Source organism: Danio aesculapii, chromosome 20 (assembly GCF_903798145.1).
Source record: "Danio aesculapii chromosome 20, fDanAes4.1, whole genome shotgun sequence".
Lineage (NCBI taxonomy): Eukaryota > Metazoa > Chordata > Actinopteri > Cypriniformes > Danionidae > Danio > Danio aesculapii.
Genome location: NC_079454.1, coordinates 5,374,284 through 5,399,473, shown reverse-complemented (window position 1 = coordinate 5,399,473; position 25,190 = coordinate 5,374,284). Strand labels below are relative to the sequence as shown.

General features: G+C 37.6%; 2 protein-coding genes across 2 annotated transcripts in view; one reads left to right on the top strand and one right to left on the bottom strand.

Moving 5' to 3' along the window:
- The window catches only part of bpnt1 (bisphosphate nucleotidase 1), a 70,948-nt gene extending 57,740 nt beyond the window's left edge, over positions 1-13,208 (bottom strand). The window contains exon 1 of the mRNA XM_056480980.1: positions 13,205-13,208. The gene's annotated coding sequence lies outside the window, so the exon portion shown is untranslated. The remainder of the gene's footprint in view (positions 1-13,204) is intronic.
- Positions 1-24,711, top strand: part of oma1 (OMA1 zinc metallopeptidase) — a 32,529-nt gene extending 7,818 nt beyond the window's left edge. The window contains exons 3-8 of the mRNA XM_056480971.1: positions 653-826; positions 1,826-1,933; positions 10,165-10,293; positions 11,317-11,391; positions 14,542-14,691; positions 23,837-24,711. Coding sequence (XP_056336946.1) covers positions 653-826; positions 1,826-1,933; positions 10,165-10,293; positions 11,317-11,391; positions 14,542-14,691; positions 23,837-24,100 — 900 coding nt within the window. The 3' untranslated portion in view covers positions 24,101-24,711. The remainder of the gene's footprint in view (positions 1-652; positions 827-1,825; positions 1,934-10,164; positions 10,294-11,316; positions 11,392-14,541; positions 14,692-23,836) is intronic.
- The last annotated feature ends 479 nt before the right edge of the window (positions 24,712-25,190 follow it).

Here is a 25,190-nt window from a genome sequence, read left to right as displayed (position 1 = left end):
ATACTTATTTGTAAATATTTCTCTTTACTATACATTACTATAGTGTTTTAAATGCGTATCACCTGGTTTTATTGGATTTTTTGTTTTTGCTGTTATATACTATAATTTGTTTCTGTTTGGTACAATATTATTTACAGTAAATAACTGAACTGAACAATTCTGCCTGACAGTTTTAGGGATCACTGAGATATGAATGATAATTTAAGTTGCTTCAATTTAAAAATGAAAATTGCACAAATAGCTTTAATGTAGCTCGGTTACTTTTGCAAAGTAGCTTTTAGCTTAGCTTGCTACATTTCCCAGGGTGTAGCTTTTAGTGTAGTTAAGCTACATTTTAAGTAGTGTAGCTAATATCTTAGCTCAAGTAGCTTGGTCAACACTGCTAGTATCTAACATGCCCCGCCTCTTCTCATTTGCTTTTCATTTGATGTGCTTGAGCTCAACCTCTCTCACTGGCAGAGCTGTGATAAAAACTAAGTGCTATTGGCTGTTCTATGTCCCACCCTCTCTTCAATTTTAAGTTGAGATTACGTCAACCATCGAATTAAAAAAATGCAGATTTCAAAGCACGGGACCTGTACACAAATTCTTAAACTCAATTAGAGCTGTGGTCTCTTGCTCCCCTGTCTCACTCTCTCCCGTTCGCTCTCAGTTTATGGAGGAGTTTAAGGATTCACTGATCGCTCCGTCGGACCCCAGGCATCAGGTGGTGGAGCAGGTGGTGCAGATTCTGGCCCAGAGGAACCAGGACATTGCTGAGATTTCCGCCGTCCCTTGGACTGTCCATGTGGTCGACAGCCCGACCATGAATGCGTTTGTTTTGCCTGTGAGTCAATTAGACAATTTTATTAGAGTTTAATAAAATCAGTCATTATCCTATCAAATAATCTGCCTTTTTAGAAGCAGCTTTTTTTTGACAACTCTGACTCAGAAAAATATCAGTCTGATATACTCTGCAAAGTTTATTGTTGTTTTTCATTTAGGAGTAAATATAAGTTATGACCATGACATCCTAAAGAGTCGTGGTTAGATCTAGATGTTATAATTTTTTTTATTGCATCTTTTTATTAACATTTTAACTTTTAACCACAAAACACATTGACACAAACCAACAGACAAGGCCCATTTTGCTAAAGAAATACAGAATCAGTTGTATATATATATATATATATATATATATATATATATATATATATATATATATATATATATATATATATATATATATATATATATATATATATATATACACATACATACATACATACATACAGGGCTTGACATTAACACCTGCCAAATGTGGTAAGATTTTAGCTGTGGCGGGTTAGACAGCCACCATCACTAGCCAATTTGGCTGGTTGAAAATACATTTTAGATTGTAGTTTTCTTAAAAGCAGGGTTCAACGATAAGGATGGTCCTAATATTCGTGCAAATGCGATCTTAGAATCGAGATGCTAATTTAATTTAATTTAATTTAATTTAATTTAATTTAATTTAATTTAATTTAATTTAATTTAATTTAATTTAATTTAATTTAATTTAATTTAATTTAATTTAATTTAATTTAATTTAATTTAATTTAAATGTAAAACAGGAAATACTGTGAAAATGTCCCTTGCAAAATCTGGAAAATATGTAAAAAATATTTACAATTTCACAGGACGGCAGTCTGCAGCTGTATGTGAACATTTCTTTATATATATAAAAATCAATATAAAGAGAGAGATGAATGTTCAAATTTCACCGCAGATGATTGATACTGATTACTAGAGGAGAAAATTAATTAAATTTCACAGCTGGAGTGTGTGTGTGTGTGTGTGTCAGAATGGTGAGATCTTCGTCTTCACAGGAATGCTGAATGCTGTAACTGACATCCATCAGCTGACCTTTATACTGGGACACGAGATGGCTCACGCTCTGATTGGCCATGCAGTAAGTCCCGCCCCCACACACATGCAAAAAACATTATGTTTATCATTTTATCAGGACCTATTTTAATTCATTAATGATTAGTGTGCAAAGTAAAGCAAGCAAGGACATGATCATGTCTGTAAGTAATTTCTCTTTTAATGTTATTTAATTCGATTTTAATTTGTATGTATGTGTCAAATCCAAATTTACAAAGTTTATTTTGCTGGCTCACATTTTTACACCCGCCTTATTTAGTTTGGTTGAATGCGCACCAAAACGGACCAAAAAAGCAGACCAAGACCTTCTCTGGAGCGGTTAGTTTGTGGTGAGAACATGATCCAAATTAGAACAGACCCAACTGCAAAAAGTCAAGGAAACTCTTAAATAAATTCACACCCGAGTAATGCATGTGACTTCATTCTCCATATGAGAGACGTCTTTAAGCTGCCATCACCAAAAAAAGCCTATTATATGCAGTATTAAATACATTTCAGTAGTTCAGTACTTTCTCCTTGTGTCATTTCATTGTTATGTAACTCGTTTTATTAAGATTTTTTTAAAGATTGTTTTGTTTTATTTTTATGTGTGGATTGTTTGGGTTTTCACCAAAATTTGGTTCAATTCCATGTCAACAGCTCCTTATAAAATAATGCTTATTTCTCCAGTTACACTTCACCGCTGGACACAGAATGTTATGGAATGCAAATTTTCAGCTTCTCAGACACTTAAAGAGCAATTATAAAAGTGTATACACATTAGTCAGTTTTATTCTGAGTGTTCGTGAGAAGATATTACTATAAAACGGTCGTTTTTCTGTTGTGATTTCCATTGTGTGCTTCTGCGTTTGTTCACAAACATGGTCGACCGCAACTCGCCATGACATAGATTCCCGAGCTTTATTATCAGTTGTCTTGTTGAAGAGGCATTTGTCTTGTGTACAAGTTCTCTTTTTATTATATTTGCTTAAAGGGCCATGAACCTCCCTCTTTCAGTTCAAGTCTACCTTAGAATTTTTTCAAAAAATGTGTCATAATGGGCGTGAAGCTCTGCAAGCAGAGGGAGGAGTGGGCGTGGCCGACAGAGCAGGGGGAGAAAGAGGGGAACTAACACTGTTGTCAGTTGGCTCACAAAATTAGAATCAGAAAGAGCTTTATTGCCAGGTATGTTCACACATACGAGGAATTTGTTTTGGTGACAGAGCTTCTACAGTGCAAAAGAATTACAGAGACAGGACAAAAAACAGATAAGAAATATACTTTAAAAACAGAAGTAAGTAGTGAATGCAAATATACAAATTAACAAGTGTATGTACAGGTATATTACTATATACAACGTTATATGGGTAGTTGTTGTGTGCAAAATGGCATGTAAAGTGTGTTTTTAAATAAGTGTATATGTGTATAGCAAGTAGTGATGTTGGTTCCACAATTATTATCATCAAGTGTTCATGAGATGGATTGCCTGAGGGAAGAAACTGTTTCTGTGTCGGGCTGTTCTGGTGCGCAGTGCTCTGTAGCGTCGACCAGAAGGTAAAAGTTCAAAGAGGCAGTGTGCTGGGTGTGAGGGGTCCAGAGTGATTTTGGCAGCCCTCCTGCTCGCTCTGGATAAGTACAGTTCTTGGGGAGTAGGAAGGGTTGTATTAATGGTTCGCTCAGCAGTCCGAACTTTTTGACGTAGTCTTCGGAGGTCAGATTTGGTAGCTGAGCTAAACCGGACAGTTTAGTTAAAATGAGACACAAACTGTGAGGAGATGCAAGATTTTATAGTTTACAAATTTAAAATGCAAAAAAAAAATATACAGTAATTTAATGCCCTACTACATTTGTTATTCGTAATTTCATTACACAACCACAATTTATATCATTATAAAGATTATCATGTTTATATAAACACTATAAATGAGGACTTCTCCCTCAATCCCCGGGTCTGAATGCAGACTCAGTGCAGCAGGTCTCTCGCCCTGCTTATTTCAACCATTAGCCCTGCTGGTAATCTGGAAGATTTAGCTGAACACAGCAGCACGGCGATGTGTCTGAATGTGAATGAACTCAGCTGATACAAGACAAAGTCCGCCATTCTCCTATTCTCATACAGGTCTCTCGAAAAATGCTTGCTGCACACATACAGCTTTGCTGTATCGGCCCTGACAGGATCATGGGGAAAAACATGCAACAAACCCAGTGGTTCATGGAAACAAACACATACCCTTGATGAATGGCTAAATACTATTAGCGTGCCGTATGCAGAGTCCGTGGACGTGGTCTCACCCAGTCATCAACATAGGGTCTCACAGCTTGGCAAGTCTGTCTTGCCTTCGGGAGACACGTGCAGTCATGAATAATTAAGAAGCAGGGTCTTCTCATAGGATAAGAAAACTCTGCTATTAATAACAATGAGAAACCGATGCGTCATCACTCCACTTGCAGTTTTACATCACCGACTTTGATCCCGCCCCAAAAATGATTTTAAACCCGGAAGATGAAATCAGCTGACAGAAGCTCAAAATTATCCAGTTTTCCCCACAATTAAAGCTGACAGGTGCTAACATTTCCTTAAGTGATGCTCAACACACAAATCTGTTAAAAAACATTTGATTTTGGGGACCATCGCAACATGATGTAGGAGTGCGGTTTTCCTTAACCCCTTCGATTGATTGACAGGTGCCATGTTTCTATATTAACATATATACACATGTCCACAGAACATTTTTCAAACTGCATTTGTGTGGGACTCATAATATCAGAAAAGCTTGAATAAACTCCACTGCAAATACATCAAATAAACGTAATTGGTATTTTTGACTAATGAGCTGTATTTCAGCTTCATCCGTGTCACTATCACTGACTGCTGTTTATCTGATGTAATAGGAGAAGCAGGCAGGCACGCACATAGGAGCGATGGGCGGGGAGAAGCAGCTCATTTGCAATTAAAGCCACAGGCTACAAAAACAGCTACAATCAACATCAAAAAGTACTGGAGGGTTTCTTAAACCTTTAATAACAGCAACAAAAATGAATTTGTAATCTCTAGTTTCCTGTTAAAGAAACATTTCTGCTTAAAAATTCGGGTTTCATATTAGCAGAGCATTTAGCTTTGTAATTTACAGCTAAATGGCAATAATGATATGTCTTCATACTTGAAGTAATTTGTAACTTTATCTGAATACATTGTTTAAAGTAACCCCAAGCATACATTTCAGTACATCAACATGCTAAAATAAAAGTCTCAGCAACTTCCGGTTCACACAGACTTATTGTAAATGTATATGAGTAATACATGGTTATAAGGCCCTCGAACTGTTGGCCTTTACAGTTGTTTGAGTCACACTTGATTTGTACTTCCTTCACAATGTCTCTCTGATTTTTCTGGAACTTAAACACCCTTCATTAGATTCAAGAGCTCGCTTTATCTCTGTTTTGCGTGTGTCATGTTTTACTTTCATCTCTTCTCTTGGTTTAAATGGAAAGAAAGCGGCATCTTTTCTCTGAGGCACTAAGGGCTGCGTTTAAAGAGATGTTTTAGTTTCAGAGCTGTTGCATCACTGCGCGCTCGTGCGTCTGGTTGGGGTGAAGGAGCTTAACGTTCATATTAGGGCTAACATGACGTGGCTGTGAAAAAGTAAAATGCATTTTCTGTCAAACTGGCTCTGTCATTTTAAAGCCAAGCATGTGCGATCGGACTGATAAGTATTTTATGATTCTCAATTTGTTGACAGGTTCATGCGTGCACACGCTCTCCAAGATTAGAATTTTTGCAATTTGTTTATGACCATAGCTGCAGTAGCGAAGAAGATCTTATTAATGATGCACTATTTATTTCATATTTTTTCTATTAATCTATTCTATTCTACAAAATTATGAAGGATTATTGTCAACACTGATTATAATTAGTTCTGATAACCAAATCAGCATATTAAAACAAAATAGAATGGCATCACAGACGAACTACATTTTAAAATATGTAATAAATTTGTCTTGGTGTCTTCAAAGGGCGCCTATGATGAAAAAAAGCTGTTTGGACAGAACAGTCTATAGGTGTAGTGTACACATTCATGTTGTGGTGATATAAACCCAACAAGTCTCTTTTTTAAATGTCCTGACGTTAAAATAGGACCCAAATCTCAGTGATTTTGGGGCCCATCGCAACATGATGTAGGAGTGCGGTTTTCCTCGCCCCCACCGATTGATTGACAGGTGCCATGTTTCTATAATAACATATATACACATGTCCACAGAACATTTTTCAAACTGCATTTGTGTGGGACTCATAATATCAGAAAGGCTGGAATAAACTCCACTGCAAATACATCAAATAAACGTACTTGGTATTTTTGACTAATGAGCTGTATTTCAGCTTCATCCGTGTCACTATCACTGACTGCTGTTTATCTGATGTAATAGGAGAAGCAGGCAGGCACGCACGTAGGAGCGATGGGCGGGGAGAAGCAGCTCATTTGCATTTTAAGCCACAGGCTACAAAAACAGCTACAATGTACTCAGACACCAAAATGAGCATGTTCTGGAGGCTATAATAAATTATCTGATGGGTATTTTGAGTTGAAACTTTTGAGTTGGCACGTTCTGGAGACACCAAAGGCTTATCTTACATCAGGGGTGTCCAAACTTGGTCCTTGAGGGCCGGTGTCCTGCAGATTTTAGCTCCAACTTCAACGCACCTGCGAGGATGTGTCCAGCAGTGGTGTAGTCCTAAAAAAAAAGGTGTACTATTACCCACCCAACCCGCCCATACTGTTTTATAATTTTACCTGAACGTTTCAGCGAGACATCGTTCAGTTAACTTCGAAAAACCCACGAAATTTTCTCACAGCTGCTGTGGTCGTCAGGGGGCGGTGAATGGCGCAAAATATAAACAAAAATGCACCAATTGCAACAAATTAGGATGAGAGTTAAAAAAAAAATTGGTATACATTTAAAAGGGAAATATAATCGGCAAAAACAAGTGAGTATACCGAGGCTATATGCAATTATTGATCCTCAGAAGTCGTAATACCCAAACAGCTAGTGGAAAAAAGTAGGCATATTGAGTATACGTGCGTATAGCCCCGACTACACCACTGGTGTCCAGAAAACCTAGTAAGAGCTTGATTAGCTAGCCCTGGTGTGTCTGGTTGGGGTTGGAACTAATATTTGCCAGACACTGGCCCTCCAGGACCGAGTTTGGACACTTACATCTTGTATAAGGGGTAAAACAGGTGCCCTTTAACAAAAAAATTGCATGATTTTAAAATATTTTGATGCTGTATACCTTAACAACAACTCTAAATATGAAGACTTTTATTCAGAAATTGTAATTTTCATAAAGTATACAGCTTGTTAATTCTTTCAATAGTAAGTCAGGAAAATAGGGATGAAAATAAAGTTAACACAAAATGTGACGTACTGTATAACCTGAGAGTTTCTGATTTGAGCGTATGTGAATGCAATAATTTGTATGGATTTTCTGAAATGACAGCAATTGTGATCAATAGTTACAATTTGTAGCTTGAACAAAATGGCATATTTAGGTTTAATAAATATGCTAAAAAAGACATTGGACACTACAAAGGCTAAAGTTAAAAACTCACAAAATCAAGCCTTGGTTTTGATTAACATATGAAGGACGAACATGATTAAAAATGTAAAACTACAACAGCATTACTGTTTTACTAGATTTTAAAGAAATGCAGCCTTGCTGAGCATAAGGGATTTGGATGAGCATTCATTTAAAATGACTGCCCCAAACTTACTAGTAAATGAAGTTAAAGTCAAAATTATTAGTCCTTGTGTGAATTTTCCTTTTCAAATATTTCTCAAATGTTTAACGGAGCAAGGAATTTTTCACAGTATTTCCTATAATATTTTTTCTTCTGGAGAAAGTCTTCTTTGTTTTATTTCGGCTAGAAGAAAAGCAGTTTTACATTTTTTAAATACCATTTTAAAGTCAATATTATTATTAGTTTTCCAATAGTCTACAGAACAAACCATTGTCGCACAATAACTTGCCTAATTAGCCTAACTTGCCTTGTTAGCCTAATGAACCTAGTTAAGCCTTTAAATGTCACTTTAAGCTGAATGCTAGCATGCTGAAAAAAATGTCAAAGATATTATAAATCAGTTATTAGAAATGAGTTATTAAACTTTGATGTTCAGAAATTGGGGGAAAAATATACAGGGGGCTAATAATTTGACTTCAGCTGTATGTGGATTGTGGAGCACAAAAAGAAGACGTTTAGTAAAATGTTGCTCAGTTTGCTCTAATGCAGTGGTTGCCAAAGTGGGGGTCGGGACCCCTCAGGGGGTTGCAGGATAATGATGGGGGCTTGCTTGGTGATTTCCAAAGATCAAATTCATTTTATTAAACTATTAGTATGGCCATATTTTATCCAAAACTTACTTAAGTTAATAGTAGTTATTAGTTGCATAGAAAAAAAAACAACATGCAATTTTTTCTGTTGGATTGCGAACTTTGGGGTCATTACCATAGACTGTCAAAGATATGGACGTAGTATCTGTGACATCATCCGTAAGTTTCTGAGAAACGTAAAAAAAAGCTACAAGTGGGCGTGGCCAACCATCGCCATTTTGTTTGCAAGGGCAAAGAGGCGGAGCGTGAGCGGAGCTACAGACACATGCTAGCATTTTGCTTAGACTGGCTTTTCTTTGGGAGAAACGCTTCTTACTTCATTACCTGCAACTCGTTTGTGTTCTGACCACATGTGCTTGGTTGTATGTATACTATATCAGTAAAGTGATTAGTCTTTTAAAAACACTGTTGTAATACATTGAGCCACTAAACATTGTTCTTATGATGTTTTTCTACAGGAGGAAACCCCGAATTACTTCCAAACACTTAAAGTATAGTCTGTGTTAATAAATGCAAGACTATTGATGAAATCCAGGCATAACAGTGTATGACAACGCTTCAGATGACTGTTCTAGACTGCTAATCAATCTGTCAGATTCTGGAGTGCATTACAGGTCTAAAGAGAATTATAAATGATAAATGATCTTAAATAAAACAAATACATTCATAGAGATGGTATACAAGTATATAACTTTACTCACCTGCGAAACGGAGGCCACGTGAACGGTTTGTGAGCACAATAAAGTGCACACAGCATGCCATATCATCTGATAATTGTAGGAAATAATTCCAAACAGCAACTGACTGTGTAAAGCCACATAAAACAACACAAAAATATGATGAATACGCCGAGTTCAGCAGCTAATCAGCCGGAATGAGCTGAGGTGAAGTGACGGCGACCAGCGAGACCTGGCTGTCACTCAAGGGGCCACGCCCTTAATTATGCAGACTTAATATAACCTAATATAAAGGAAACGGATGAGTTATAAAAAAATTCACCCCCTCACAGTTGTCATGAAGGGTAATATTAACTATATGACCCAAAATCGTTTTTTTTACCAGGCTGTAAACATGTTTTTTCTGCTGTAAAGTTGGCCATTTTAAAAGGGGTCTATAGATCTAAAACCTGCTCTATTATGGAACTTAACGTTAGATTAAAGACACAGCAACAGGGATTAAATGCAGCAGGTTGATTTCATGGCACCTGGTTGAACTTTCTGACACCTTTGCGGCACTCGCATATATTAAATAAACTGAACATGATGGAAGATTTTATTCTAACCAAAATAAAACAAATAAACCTTTCTCCAGAAGAAAAAATATTATCAGACATACTGTGAAAATTTCCTTGCTCTGTTAAACATCATTTGGGAAGTATCTATTATAATTTTGACTTCAACTGTAATCGTTCTGAATAATCGTGATTACAATTATGACCAAAATAATCGTAATTATAATTTTCCCCATAATCGAGCAGCCCTAACCCTTACAATACAGAACAGACCATATTATAATAAATAACACATTGTTTATCACCTTTTATTAGCATATACAACTCTATGACTATAACTGGCATAATTACTCAACAAATTAGTTTTGCGGCACACACTCGGTCACTCACAGACATGTTTAGTCTTATTTTTTTTCTGCCCTTCTGTAAGCAGAATGTTGTAATTACGATTCACTGTGATTCATTATGTCTCTCCTTGTTAAATTGCTTGTTTCTTTTTTGTTTGTTCTTTCGGCATTCTTCCTAATTGGGCATGCTGTCGGAAAATGGGCTGTAAGAAATGGTTCTTAGCAGCAAAATACAAACAAATTAGCATAGTATATAAACGGCAAATATCAACAAAGACGGAAAAGTCTGTAATGAATTTTCCCTCTCTCAGGCAGAGCAGGCCAGTTTGTCTCACGTGGTGGAGCTGTTGTCTCTCGTCCTGCTGACGGCGATCTGGGCGGTCTGTCCCCGGGACAGTTTAGCAGCGCTGGGACACTGGATTCAAGGCAAACTAGTGCAGGTGACATCATATTCCAGGATTTTCCAATTTTCAGAAGAGCTGCATTATATTGATTTTTGTAAGATTATACTGGCACTTTAGATCAGAGGAGGGCAAACTCGGTCCTGGAGGGCCGGTGTCCTGCACAGTTTAGCTCAAACTCTACTCAAACACACCTGAACAAGCTAATCAGTGTCTTCAAGATCACTAGAAATCTAAAAGCAGGTGTGTTTGATTACAGTTGGAGCTAAACTGTGCAGGACACCGGCCCTCCAGGACCGAGTTTGCCCACCCCTGCTTTAGATGATTCTAATATGTCTATCTAAAAGTTTAGTTTGTTAAAGAAAAAGAAAAAAAGCTGCTGATTGAATAAAAATCATGTTTTTTTATATATTTTTTCTGATGTAGTTTGTTCACCACAATGATTAGGCTCTGTTTAGGTTCAGTTTGTCCATTAAAGATGCAAACACTCCTTAGAAATTGATTCCAAAATCCCTGAAAGCCTTTAAATGTGAATTATGCTCCTCCACTCGAGCTCAAAGAAAAGCTCCTCAAGTACTCTCTCGGCACTATTGTAAAACAATAACAGTATCTCAGAGGAGATCTTATTTGGCTTTGTAAGGACTTCAATTTGAGCTTACTTAAAATTCAGCTATATTTATTTGTCTTCTAAATGGATATTGAATTAGCATTTGCGGAATCGCTGTGCGGCGTGAAACAAAGGGCCTCTTTCAACTTAATTGTTCTTTAGGTTTCTGTTATTGTGTTTTTCTTCTGAGAGACGGTGTACTCTCTTGCTCATTTTTGTAGGTGTTTCAATCCCTTTTGTTTCTTGTTTTTCATCATATTCCTCAATTAGATTTAACATGCATTCCATTTTAATGGCTGGGCGTTTTATCTCCTAGTCGTTTTGTTCTCCAAATATGGTTCACTTCATTCTGTTCATCCTCTTGTGTTCATCCAATATAACTGCAGCGTGTGCTCTGTCAGAAGAGCTGATTTAACTGCATTTTCTCTCTTGTTGTTCTCTGTCTGTTGTTGTAGTTTTTATTTGACCGGCCGTTCAGTCGGAAGCTGGAGGCTGAGGCGGATCAGGTTGGCCTACAGATGGCTGCAAAGGTAGATGTTATCGTTAGATACAGTATCATCAGAATCATTCAATCATTGATGATTAGTTCAAAAACGGATTCATTCATGAATCAAAGGGCATATGGTGATGCACAAATGTTTCTCTCAATTTATTTCGGACTCTTTATGTTGTCGATTCAAAAAAGAAAACGTACATTATGTTAAATGTCTGTGATTAAAATGCTAATATATTACGATAAATCACACTCAACGGCCACTTTATTAGGTACACCTCTCCAAGTACTTGTTAATGCAAATTTCTAATCTGCCAATGACATGGCTGCAACTCAATGCATTTAGGCATGTAGACGTGGTCAAGATGATGTGCTGCAGTTCAAACCGAGCATCAGAACGTGGAAGAAATGTGATTTAAGTGACTTTGAACGTGGCATGGTTGTTGCTGCCAGACGGGCTGGTCTGAGTATTTCTGAAACTGCTGACCTACTGGGATTTTCACGCACAACCATCTCTAGGGTTTACAGAGAATGCTCTGAAAAAGAGAAAATATCCAGTGAGCGGCAGTTCTGTGGGCGCTAATGCCTTGTAGATGCTAGTGGTCAGAGGAGAATGGCCAGACTGGTTCGAGCTGATAGAAAGGCAGCAGTAACTCAAATAACCACTAGTTACAACTGAGAAAACCACACCGGGTGCCACTCCAGTCAGCTAAGAACATTAAACTGAGTCCACAATCTGCACAGGCTCACCAAAACTGGACAATGAAAGATTGGAAAAACATTGCCTCGTCTGATGAGTCTCGATTTCTGATGCGACATTCTGATGGTCGGGTCAGAATTTGGCGTCAACAACATGAAAGCATGGATCTGTCCTGCCTTGTATTAACGGTTCAGGATGATGGTGGTGGTGGTGGTGGTGTAATGGTGTAGGGGATATTTTCTAGGCACACTTTGGGCCCGTTAATACCAATTGAGCATCATGTCAGCACCACAGCCTACCTGAGTATTGTTGCTGACCATGTCCATCCCTTTATTACCACAGTGTACTCATCTTCTGATGGCTACTTCCAGCAGAATAACGCTCCATGTCATAGAGCGTGAATCATCTCAGACTGCTTTCTTGAACATGACAATAAATTCACTGTACTCAAATGGCCTCCACAGTCATCATATCTCAATCCAATAGAGCACCTTTGGGATGTGGTGGAACGGGAGATTGGCATTCTGGATGTGCAGCCGACAAATCTGCAGCAACTGCGTGATGCTATCAAGTCAATATGGAGCAAAATCTCTGAGGAATATTTCCAATACCTTGTTGAATCTGAAGTCAAAAAGGGGTCCAACCCGGTACTAGTAACGTGTACCTAATAAAGTGGCTGGTGAGTGTGTACATTTTGCATGTGAAGTTCTTAAAGCTATCTTTAAAGGCATACTTCACTCTAAAATTAAAGTGTACTTGCTATTTACTCACCCTCAAGTGGTTCCAAACCTTTACGAGTTTCTTTTTTTTTGTTGAACACAAAAGAAGATATTTATATATATATATATACACATATACAAGCATAAAATTAGGTTCATTGATCAATGGTTACTACTCTCTCACATTCTATATATATATATATAATGTATATATATGTTGTATGTGAACTATCCCTTTTTTCTGTCGCTCAAATAGTATCATACAGCATGACACTAGCAATGCCAAGGATATGGGATTGATTCTCAGCAAAGCAAAAACTGAAATGAATAGTATTATAACAATATAAATATATTATGAACCCTGAAGTTTCTCCATACACAAACACTCAAGCATGCATGACATTTGAAATATAATTTCGTCTGATTTATATAGGATTCAAGCATTTACAAAGTTTTGTTTCCTGACTAAAAAACTCTACACTATTTTGACATTTTAATGAATATATTTTTGACCAAAACAAACCAGGATTTGTTAAAGGGGTGGTTCATCCAACAACGTAAATTCACATACTATTTACTCACCTTCGAGTTGCTCCAAAACTTTGAGTTTCTTTTTTTCTGCTGAACACAAAAGAAGAAATTTTGAAGAATGTTGTAGCCATTGATATCTATCCTAATGCTAGTACCATGGTACTGCTGTTACTTTTTAAATTGCTGTGTTTTTGTGCTGTCGTTTTATTACACTGTGGATACTTCTGTCACGAAAACAAATTCCTCGTATGTGTAAAAATGCCTGCCAATAAAGCTCTTTCTGATCTGATTCTGTAGAAAAAATACAATGGAAGTCAATGTTTACCAGTTTCCAACATTCTTCAAAATATCTTCTTTTGTGTGTAACAGAAAGTCAAACAGGTCTGAAGCAAGTGGAGAGTAAGCAAATCATGACAGAGCATTATTTTTTGTATGAACTATCGTCTTAATGAATGTTAAAATCCCATCTTGTGGCTCCTTTAAAAGCTGCAGTATACTTTCAAGCCTCAAGATGGCACTGTTTCTCTACGCTCCGCCTAAATGGCAGCGGTTTCTCAGTATGTTGCAGTGTCTGATTCACGGTGCTCTTCATGACAGCGTGTTTTCTCCTCATCCCATGCCTGGCATCATTATGGAGAAGCTGTCAATTCCCTTCTATCTCTTATAGTAGTAATAATGGACCTCATGCTGCTCGTAAACGGACCCAGATCCGGTGTGAAGGACACTAGCATGTTTCTGCAACAGCTAGACTAGCCATGAGTCATGCTAACCTCAAACCAGCCCCAGATAATGACGTAACACACTCGTTGATGTATGTGTGTACTGGTTTTTGTGGTTTAATAGGACACAAATGTGTTTAATGACATGGGTATGATGAAGGTATTACAATGTTGAGATGGATTATGAGAACATGCCTTGTCTCCTTGTAATTCAAAGCAGTTACAAATCATATAGGTTCTTTTTTGCATAATAGGTCCCCTGCTTTTTGCTTAATAAGTCCCCTTTAAAGTGTTACTTTAAATTTGGCACATGTTTTTTGTGTGGGTTGGGTTGGTTGAGGTTAGGTTTATGGTTAGGCCATAAAATATACTTTTTTTACAGTATAAATTATATTAGGCTTATGAGGAGTCCTCATAAACCACCAAAACCAACATGTGTGTGTTTTATCATCTTCATGTATGCTTCTTTTGATGATGACGGGGCTTTAACATGCCATCTGTTTGCGTGTTTCTGTCAGGCGTGTGCTGATGTGAGGGCAGGCCCAGTGTTTTGGGAGCAAATGGAGATTTTTGATCAGCTGAGTGGTCAGCCGACCATGCCGGAGTGGCTTTCCACACACCCCTCTCACCAGAACCGTGTCAGACAGTTGGACCGCCTCATTCCTGAGGTAAAACAAACACAACGCTTAAGATGAGGCTACTTGAGTCAAATCTTTACAAACCATGCATCAGGCTTAAACTTAAAGCATAGATGCTAAAGCAATTGATCTAAAAAGAAAGAACCATCAAAGAGCCATCAAAGCCACGGCCTGCTGTAGCAAGCATTGGAGTCCATGCATTATTTCCCAGTGGCATTCGCAATCCCATTGATCTGTCCTTTCTCATAATTTACAGTTCTGTCTCTAAGAAAAGGGCCAAACATATGCAGTGTGGAAGATTAAAATGAACAATCGGTTAGTATTGTTGGAAAAAACAAAAACTTATAATAAATAAATTATAAATATAAGTAATAAAACAATAAATTATTAATAAATAGTAGTGCTGAGCAAAGATTAATATTGTAATTAATCACATCCAAAACTAAAGTTTGTTTTTACATATGATGTGTGTGTATTATATATATATATATATATATATATATATATATATATATATATATATATACACACATATATATATACAAAAAAATATATATATATATATATATATATATATATATATATATATATATATATATATATATATATATATATATATATATATAATAAATCCAATTAATTGCGATCTTTGCGATTAAAAATTAATTTTTAATACATTTTTGCCTAGCACTAATAAATAGTAATAATAAATAAATTGTAATTATTTGTTTATTTAATAAAAATATATAATTTACCCATATTACTTTATTGCTAATTAAATTTTTTGAAATGTGAATAAATGTCAATAATCTATTCCTTATTTTTACCATGATTTACATGCCATTAAGTGTAACTATTGTTATATATAGTGTAACTATACATAAAATGATCACTTATTCTGTTATATACTTTTAATAAGTGTAGGTCAGAATAATATTTAGTTGAATTAAAAAATATATATTTTAAAATGAATGATGAAGGAACATTTAATGTGTGCATTTAACATTTCTTTTGTATATATTAACTAAATATAATTAAATATAACTAAAAATAATTAAAAATATATTAAACATGATGCAAAAAAATGGGACATTTTTGCCTTTGACTCCCATGCATGTATGTGTTAATATTTGGAGAATCTTGAGATCTAATGGAAGGAAACAGATTTTTATCTTGTAAAATTGACTGTTTAGCAAAGCAACAGATAAGTCTTTGTTCAGTTATTGTGATAAGAGGTTCATCTGATCAGTGTTTGCTGATCTACTAGCGCACATGCTTTTTTTGTTTTGTAGAAAGAGCTGTTCTCTGCATTTAAATGAAAGAGTGTGTCCTAGATACAGTGTTCTCTGGATTTAAAGACTTCCCATCAAAACACACCACCGGGCTCGCAGACTCATCTCAAATCCAAAGCTAACGAGACGTCTGGAGACCCCTGTGCTCTGGAGCAGCTCCACCTTCAGCACACAGTATTTACAGTCCATGTTCTATGTGGAAATGAACAGATAAACTCATCTGCCGGAGGGGAAAACCAAACACAAGGGCCTTAAAAAAGGCCTAAAGGATCCATTCTGATATCTGGATCTTAGATCAGTAGCAAAAACCACAGAAAAAGAGTCTTCATGAGTGATGGAGGATAAATAATTAATCGTGTGAGCTGTTATGTGGGACTTAAACATATATATATATATATAGTGCAGTGCATGAATTGTGAGAGAGTGATTTGTTGAAGTGTGAGTTTAGCTCTATTAAGATCTTATTTCTGATTCTGAGCAACCGTAATCTCCTCTTGTAAAATTGACAACATTCATGATGACAGTCAAATTATCATCCTAATGTGAAAACTGGATTGAGGACGTGTTTGTCCATGTCTGTCACATGCAAAAATTTGCTCTGAATTTACTTGACCATGCAGTATACTGTACAAACTCACTGGCCACTTTATTAGGTACACATTACTAGTACCGTGTTGGATCCTTTTTGCCTTCAGAACTGCCTTAATCCTTTATGGCATAGAGACAATAAGGTATTGGAAATGTTCCTCTTAGATTTTGGTCCATATTGACATGATGGCATCACGCAGTTGCTGTAGAATTGTCAGCTGCACATCCATAATGTGAATCTCCCGTTCCTCCACATCCCAAAGGTGCTCTATTGGATTGAGGTCTGGTGACTGTGGAGACCATTTGAGTACAGTGAACTGGACTGTCTTTTACTACCTCTTTAATTAAATGTAAAATAATAATAATAATATTAATAATAATAATCAATCTTAAAGCTTCTGGCCACATGGAATGTTTTTAGGACGGAGCTATCAGTGTGGTTCTTATTTCTGCTCTGCCTTCATCCATTCATCAATTTTTCTTCCATATTGTTAGCAACGCCCATCTTCCAACAATCCAATGGGTTCCCAAAAGACAAAATCATGCATCCCATTTCAGAACCGTTTCAATTGGATACACATTGCGGTATGCGGAAAACGAAAAAAATACTGAAAAAAAGGACAATTTTAACTTCCATTTCATACCAAATTTAAAAGAAACATCCAGATGGGGTAGTTCCTGCATCTGAAAACTGGCTTTGACCCCTTAACTTTTTGGGCTCTAATTTAACAATCTAGGCGCAAAGTCTAAACCGCAGGGTGCAAAAGCATTAAGGGTGTGTCCAAATCCACTTTTGCTATTTTAAGGATGAAAAAAAAACGCTCTGCGTTGCGGCGCATGGTCTAACAGGGTTGAGCTTATTCTCTTAATGAGTTATGAGATGAGTAGGCCCACACGGAATCTACATGCGCAGAATTCCGCAGATTTTCCACAGTATTCCGCAGATTTTCAGCCCATCATTAATTCTGTTTATTTACTTGAGTAAATGTGTGTAAATCTATATTTATTCCCTTTTTAAATTAATTACAGTAACATTATCAACTATTATGAAAATGTTCATCTGATTTATGCACAATGCAGTTTGTACAGTAATATGTTCTCTTTTAGTAGAGATATTATATGAGAGACTTGCTTTGTTTACCAAATAAAGTGAATCTAATTTGCATTTTAAACATTAAATAAAAGTTAAATAGATATTATTTTTGATTTCACATATTAAGGTTTTAGTTATGATACTCCCAAAATCATTCCGCAGAAATCCGCAGATTTTTACTAAAATTCTCAGCAGAATGCTAGCTATATCTTCTTTATAATTCTCTGAAACATAATTACAATTAAACTGTAAGCACTTCTCTCGTTGTGTCGTGTCCTTTGGAAGCCCAGATGCGCTTGATGCTCGTTACCTGAAGCGCTTGTCATCTCACTAGTCCGGATGTATTTTTTTGTATTTCCCAAAATTCATTCCCAAATGTCTCCCCCTTTGCATTTAAGTTTGAGTTTCTTACATTCAGAGATGCTGTTTATGTTTACACAGCTACATTACACCATACCTGCCAAGTGAGATTTTATTCGGGGTTGCGCGGGGGGCAGGGTGTGCGCGAACTGGGAAGCAGGCATGAAGATGTTTGCGCGGTTGGTTCGGTGTGCTTGGGGACTGAACCAAAAAAAGCTGAGGAGTGGTGGAGGGTGGAATTCCGGAAGTTTTCCGGGAGACAGAGCAATACGGGAAGTGGACGGGAGATGGATCTGAAATACGGGAGACTCCCGGGAAAAACGGGAGTGTTGGCAGGTATGCATTACACATCAACCAAAGGTTAAAACATGATATTAGTTGGCGCCAATAGCCTAGTGCGTCGATATATAGCACCCAGGAGCTTGCGGCGACCCGAGTTCGATTCCTGGCTCGAGGTCCTTTGCCGATCCTTCCCCTCTCTCTGCTCCCCATACTTTCCTGTCTGTTAATCTCCACTGTCCTGTCAATAATGGTGAAAACCCCTAAAAAATAATTAGAAAAAAAACATGATATTGTAGTGGACCACCCCTGTAACCTCCTGTAATGTTTATATAGTAAACCACAGACTGTAGAGGACTGTGGACACACTCTCCCTCCCTGTCATACACTAGCTACTTTACAAAATGGCTGGCTAATATTTGATCCAAAGCTGCGGTGGAAGATGATGTTGGTGAAAGTGTGTATTTTAGTAGTATGCAGGGGCCTTGCTTAACCTTGAGCTTGAACTCTTAGCGGTCCGGCTTGTGTACTGAAACGCCGCAGACACTGAGGGAACAGATGGGCAGGACACTAATTGTCCATCAGCTGTAATGCGTGTGTGTTTCTGTTGAGCGGAAGCTATTTCTCCTTGGGGAAGTTCCTTTAAAACGCCCTCCATCTCTCTCTGTTCTCATCTTCTTTAACCTGAATCAACGGAGAGTCGACCTCCGCATGTTTACTAAAGACAATTACCATAGTGGAGTGTGTGAGTCTTTGTGTTTGTCTGTGTAAGTTTGTGTGTGTATGGTCTGTGTTAATGTGTGTGCGTGGTGTGTTGGTTTGTGTTTGTCCATGTTTGTATTTGTGTTTGTGTGTGCTTCTATGTGTGTATTGATTGTGTGTGACTGTGTGGTTGGTTGTGTGTGTGTGCATTTGTACATATGTGTTTGTACATGCAGCCTGTGTTTGTACATGTGTGTTTTTGTGCGTTCTTGCCTATGTGTATTCTTTTTGTGTGTGTGAGTTTGTGTGTTTGTGCGTATGCTTTGTGTATTGATTGTGTGTGTGTGTGTATTTATGTTTGTGTGTGTTTACTTGCATGTGTGTATTGTTTGTATGTGTTGTGGGTGGGTTTGTGTGTACAATATGTGTGTGTGCATCGTATGTAGGGTTTTTTTGTGTGCAGTGTGTTTGTGTGTTTCCACCTTGTTTGTGTGCATGTGTGTTCGTGTGCGTGTGTGTTTGCTTGTGTGTTTTGTTTGTGTGTGGTGTGTGGGTTTGTGTGTGTTTGCAGTCTGTATGCGTGTGTTTGTTTTGTGCATGTGTGTATTTATGTGTGTTTTTGGTGTGTGTGCAGTGTGTGCAGTGTGTTTGTGTGCGCTTGTGTTTGTGCATATGCCTTTTTATGTTTGTGCGTGTGTGTGTGTGTGTGTGTGTGTGTGTGTGTGTGTGTGTGTGTGTGTGTGTGAGACAAAATGAATACCATTCATACTGCTCACATTCATTCTGTATAGAATGTACTTTTCTAACGGCCGAGTAGTACGTTTAGATTCAAATGCAGTACCTACTTAGTAGTAGGCAGTTTCGGACGCAGCCATGAATTTCTTCTGGGGCATCATGGGATAGCGTAGCGTGCATGGGATGCGCACTTCATAATCTCATCAGAAGTAGTAGGTCATCCGGATACTTCTCACATACTGATTTAAAAATTCTATGAATTCGGACATACTGCTGGGCTCACATACTGATTTTAGTGTACGGTATAGTATGGAAGTATGCGATTTCGGACGCAGCCTGTCTGATTGCTCTTTGATTGAGATTCTTTGAAAATATGAATACTTATGTTCACAAAGATGATTAAAATAATGGCCATTTTAAATGTTTTTAAAAATTCTTTTTCAATTGTTTATCATTCTTTTATTCATTCTTTCATTTTCTTTTTCGGCTTAGTCCCTTTAATAATCAGGAATCGCCACAGCGACAACCCATCACTGGGAAACACCAATACACTCTCGGCAGTTCATTCTGCAGTGGCGACCCCGGATTGATAAAGGGACTAAGACGAAAAGAAAATGAATAAATGAATGAATGAATGAATATCTTTAAAGTATGTGTGAAATCAACATTAATAAGATTTATTTTGCTGGCGTACTTTGTTATTCTTTTGGTAACCAATTAATCCGTGCAATTTAATTCACTGGAAAATCCAAATGTTTGTTTTGGTAATCTTCAATCAAACTCTGACCATTTGCTTCCACATTTGGAGTGGTGGTCCTTCTCTGTCGACGTCAGTTTGACCGCTTCAGCCACAATATTCTCAACCACACTCCTCTCACCGTTAGTGTGCTTTGAGGGAATGATGCGCGAAAAATAAAGCCCCGCCCCCTTCTCAATATTCCATTTCAGCTGAAAGTACATCAACATACTGAAATAAAAGTCTCAACAACTTCATGTTCACGCAGATTTAACTGTCCTTTGTGCTATTTGTTGGTATTTCCAGAGGCATTATTGATCTGGTATTATGAAGGTTTGTATGTTTCTCATCAACCCTAATGGAGGTGGGAGGTCAAAGTTCAGGGGTCACAGACAGAATGCGGTAGAGGTCATTTACTTGTCAAATCAATCTTTGTAAATGAGTCTGGATGTCTTTAATGTTGGAGATCATAGTCGATGTTCATCCATCCATCTATCTATCCATCCAGATCTCCAAACTATCCATTTAGATCGCAATTTAGATCAGTCCATTTTTTCCAAATCTCTATTCCAATACATCTAGATTTCATGTAACTATTCTATCCATCCATCTAAATCGGAGTCACTTGGGTGAGGATGACAAGATGGAAGGTATATATACGTGAAAGGTCAAAGCTCATAACATGCTGCATTAAAATAGATTTATTACACCCCCCCCCCCCCCCCCTATTTCACAAGATACTGTATCATATAAATCTGTGGTGTCCCCAGAATATACTCAGAAGTTTACTCAGCTCAAAATACCTCAAATCTAGTGTGTTGTTATTTTTATTTTATGTCAACAGATTCAGACAATGATGGTTGAGGTTACACGACTAAACCTGGAGGTTTCTAAATAGTTAATGCATAAAAAATATGTACACCACCTAACAAAAGTCTTGCCGTCAATCCAAGTTTTAGGAACAACAAATATTAACTAATAAAATAATAACCGTCTTTTTAAAGGAGCGTAAGTGATTTAAAAAATTAATATTGTCAATATCGTAGAATAAAACGTCAAAGTATCTTGAGTTTGTGTTAACCACGGACATTATTTAATCAATTTAACCAAAATCCCATTTTAAAAATCCCATTGGCTTTAGGACGAGGGAACCGTAACTGCTAAAATGCTAACTCGCTTCTGGGTTTTTGCATACAAATTGACGTCATAGTTCCTCCACTCTATATGCACTCACTCACACTTATTAAGCCTCTTTATCATTATTAAATGTACATGCTGAGTCACTGATGTGTTGGTTTTGAGTCTAAAGTACAATATCAAATAGTGTAACTGATGTAAACTGAGGTAAATCAGCTACTGCTTAAGTTCTAGGCCAATAAATGTCATGTAAAATGGCATTCCAACTCACATTATTAGCATTCAACACTGATTAAAGCACATGAGGTGTACCTGAGGTGATCATTGTCAGTTTTCAGTTGTTCACCTTTGAGAAATAGAAGCCGTCTCTAAAATATCAACCTCAGGTGTTGGCTAGAACAAAAACTCCTTTTAATATGGTAAATATTCCTTCTATCATGTGCCATTGCTTTTATATAGAACACAATTTAAATCAGCCTTTAGGCTCGGTCGTCAGACTTGCCCCTGTTGGTCTTTAATCTGGCAACCTGTGCTTGTGTTTGTTTTGATCCAGGAATGCAATACCTAGTTCAGCCACTGGGTGTCAAACTTAAATACTGTACCCTTAAATGCTATTTTACAAGGTATTCAATTTTGTATCTTTTTTGCTTGTACAATGTATTATTCTATGCTAAATTATGCCTGAATTTAATCTGCTAATATTGCAAATATATCAATAAAATCTTACTAGATTTGACATCACACTGCTTTGTTTACTGCAGCAACCAAGGCACTGTTATTTCTGCCGTTTTATAGCCACCACCTGCTGGATTACTGTTTTTATCACCTTTTTATTGAGATAGGATAGTGGAGGACAGACAGGAAAGCATTGGGAGCAGAGAGAGGGGAAGAGTCGGCATAGGACCTGGCGCCGGGAATCGAACTCTGGTCGCCACGAGCACCATAGTTATATGTCAGCACCATAGACTAAAAGATATGGACGTAGTATCTGTGACGTCACCCATAGGTTTATGAAGAACACAACAGAAGCTACCAGTAGGCGTGGCCAACCGTCGCTATTTTGTTCGCACGTCATGGCACCAAACGAGGGATACCAAATAAGGGCAAAGAGGCGGAGCGTGAGCGGAGCTATAGACCCATGCTGGCATTCTGCTTAGACAGGTTTTACTATGGGAGAAACGCTCAATTCTTCATTACCTGCTGCTCGTTTGTGTTCTGACCACATGTGCTTGGTTGTATACTATAGCAATAAAGTGTTTAGACTTTTAAAAACTCTGTTGTAATACATTGAGCCACTAAACATTGTTCTTATGACGTTTTTCTACAGGAGGAAACCCCGAATTACTTTCAAACACTTCAAATATATTCTGTGTTAGTAAATGCAAGACTATTGATGAAATCCAGGCATAACAGTGTATTACAATGCTTCAGATTACTGTTCTAGAGCCTACAGCTAATCAGTCTGTCAGGTTCTGGAGTGCTTTACGGGTCTAAAGAAAATTAAAAATGATAAATGATCTTAAATAAAACCGATGAATTTATAGAGATGGTATATAACTTGGTATATTACACTCACCTGGGAAATAGAGGCCATGTGAATGGTTTGTGAGCGCAAGAAAGTGCACACAGCATCCAATATCATCTGATAATTGTAAGAAATAATTCCAAAAGGCAACTGACTGCGTATAGCCACATAAAACAACACAAAAATACAATGAATATGCCGAGTTCAGCGGCTAATCAGCCGGAATCAGCTGAGGTGAAGTGGCGGCGACCAGCGAGACCTAGCTGTCACTCGACCTAGTGGCCACACCCTTAATTACGCAAACTTAATATAGCCTAATATAAAGGAAATGGATGAGTTATAAAAAATTCACCCCCTCACAGTTGTCATGAAGGGTAATATTAGCCATTTGAACCGAAATCGTTCTTTGTACCAGGCTGTAAACACCTTTTTTTCTGTTGTAAAGTTAGCCATTTTAACAGTGGGCTCAATTGAAATTTTCTCCATATGGAGCCAGGACTAGCGGAATTTCGATGAATTGCAGTTTCAGCTACTTCCGTATTGACTTCCCGAGGGAGAGCGGGAGGTTGCCGCTTGGTCAGCACACATAACCACTTAGCTATTGCCATCGACAAACTGACTTGGTTATATCCATTATAATCTGGTTGTTTGCACACACGGTGGACACTCATTTGTAAATTGCGATAATAGTTTCTCTTTAATGTGTGTTACTTTACATTTTGTTATAGGCTCTTGAACTTCGTGCCCGCTGCAACTGTCCTGAACTCCCTAAAGCCGACCCCCGTGCCATTTTCAACGAGGCTGTTCGATTGGTTCTGGAAGAAGCCAAAAAAGAACATATGCCGGAAAAAGAAGAAAAGAATGGTAAAACCCGAACTAGAGACATGTTACCATTACCTCACACTCCCCCTGTCCTGGTTCAGGGGTCTCAACCTCGGTTGGGGGAAGTGCTGGTCTCTGCGGCTATGCCACAAACTCTGCTTAGTAAATAAGACTTGGTGAAACATGACTGACGCGGACGAATTCAAGCTTTCCTTTCACTTCTCCTTTCCAGCAAGCTCTGAACAGGGCCCGAGAAAGATCGTTGGATAGAACCAGATCCCTTCGATAGCCGTTTGACACCCTCGTCATGATTTGAGTTGGTGTCTGTATATCATTTGTGTGTGAAGCTTGAGTTTACGTCCCTCCTTCAAGCATCCTTGGCAGTGCGGTCATGTTAATAATGGAGCAATTATAAATGAGCTTTTGATTGGATTTAATGATGTTATTAGCATAAGATCCCTGTGAAGTTGAGTGCGTTATGATGTATAGTACATTATTCATCAGACATCTGCCGCAGCTTTAATGTCCCCTATAGATTTTAGGCTGTGGTGTAACTCTGTTGTATTGCAGATAATACTGCTGAGTTTGAAGCTGCGTGGAGTATTGTACGTTCTTACATTATTTTGAGGATTTGTCAATGGGCAGCTGACACCAAATGAGCCTAACACTTGCGGTCTTGCTGGGTGTTGGAGTTGATTTTAAAGGCAATCTGTATGAATGCTTTGAATGTATGGAAAATATGACTGAAAGTATGAGATAAATTAATAATATATTAATTTTCCTTTGGCTTAGTCTCTATTTCAGACAGACGCACACAGCAGAGTAAATCACTAACTATTCCAGCATATGTTATACACAGCGAATGTGCAACAATCCAGTACTGGAAAACAATACATCCAATTTTTCTTATTCAATTCACCTATAACACATGTATTTGGACTGTGGGGGAAACCAGAGCACCGGGAGGAAGCCCACATGAACATGGGGAGAATATACAAACTCCACACAGAAATGCCAACTGGCTCAGTCGGGACTCTTAACCAGCAACCTTCTTGCGGTGAGGCAACAGTGCTAACCACTGAGCCACCGTGCCACCTCTAAATTAATTTTAAAATGGTAATTTGTCACATTTGAACATCAGTTCAAACCAAACAGCTTTCTGTTGTCAATTATGACCAAAAACATGTGACAAAATTTATCTGAACACAACAGAAACGGTGGCATCACTAGGGATTCTGGGTCCCTTGATTATAAGCCACT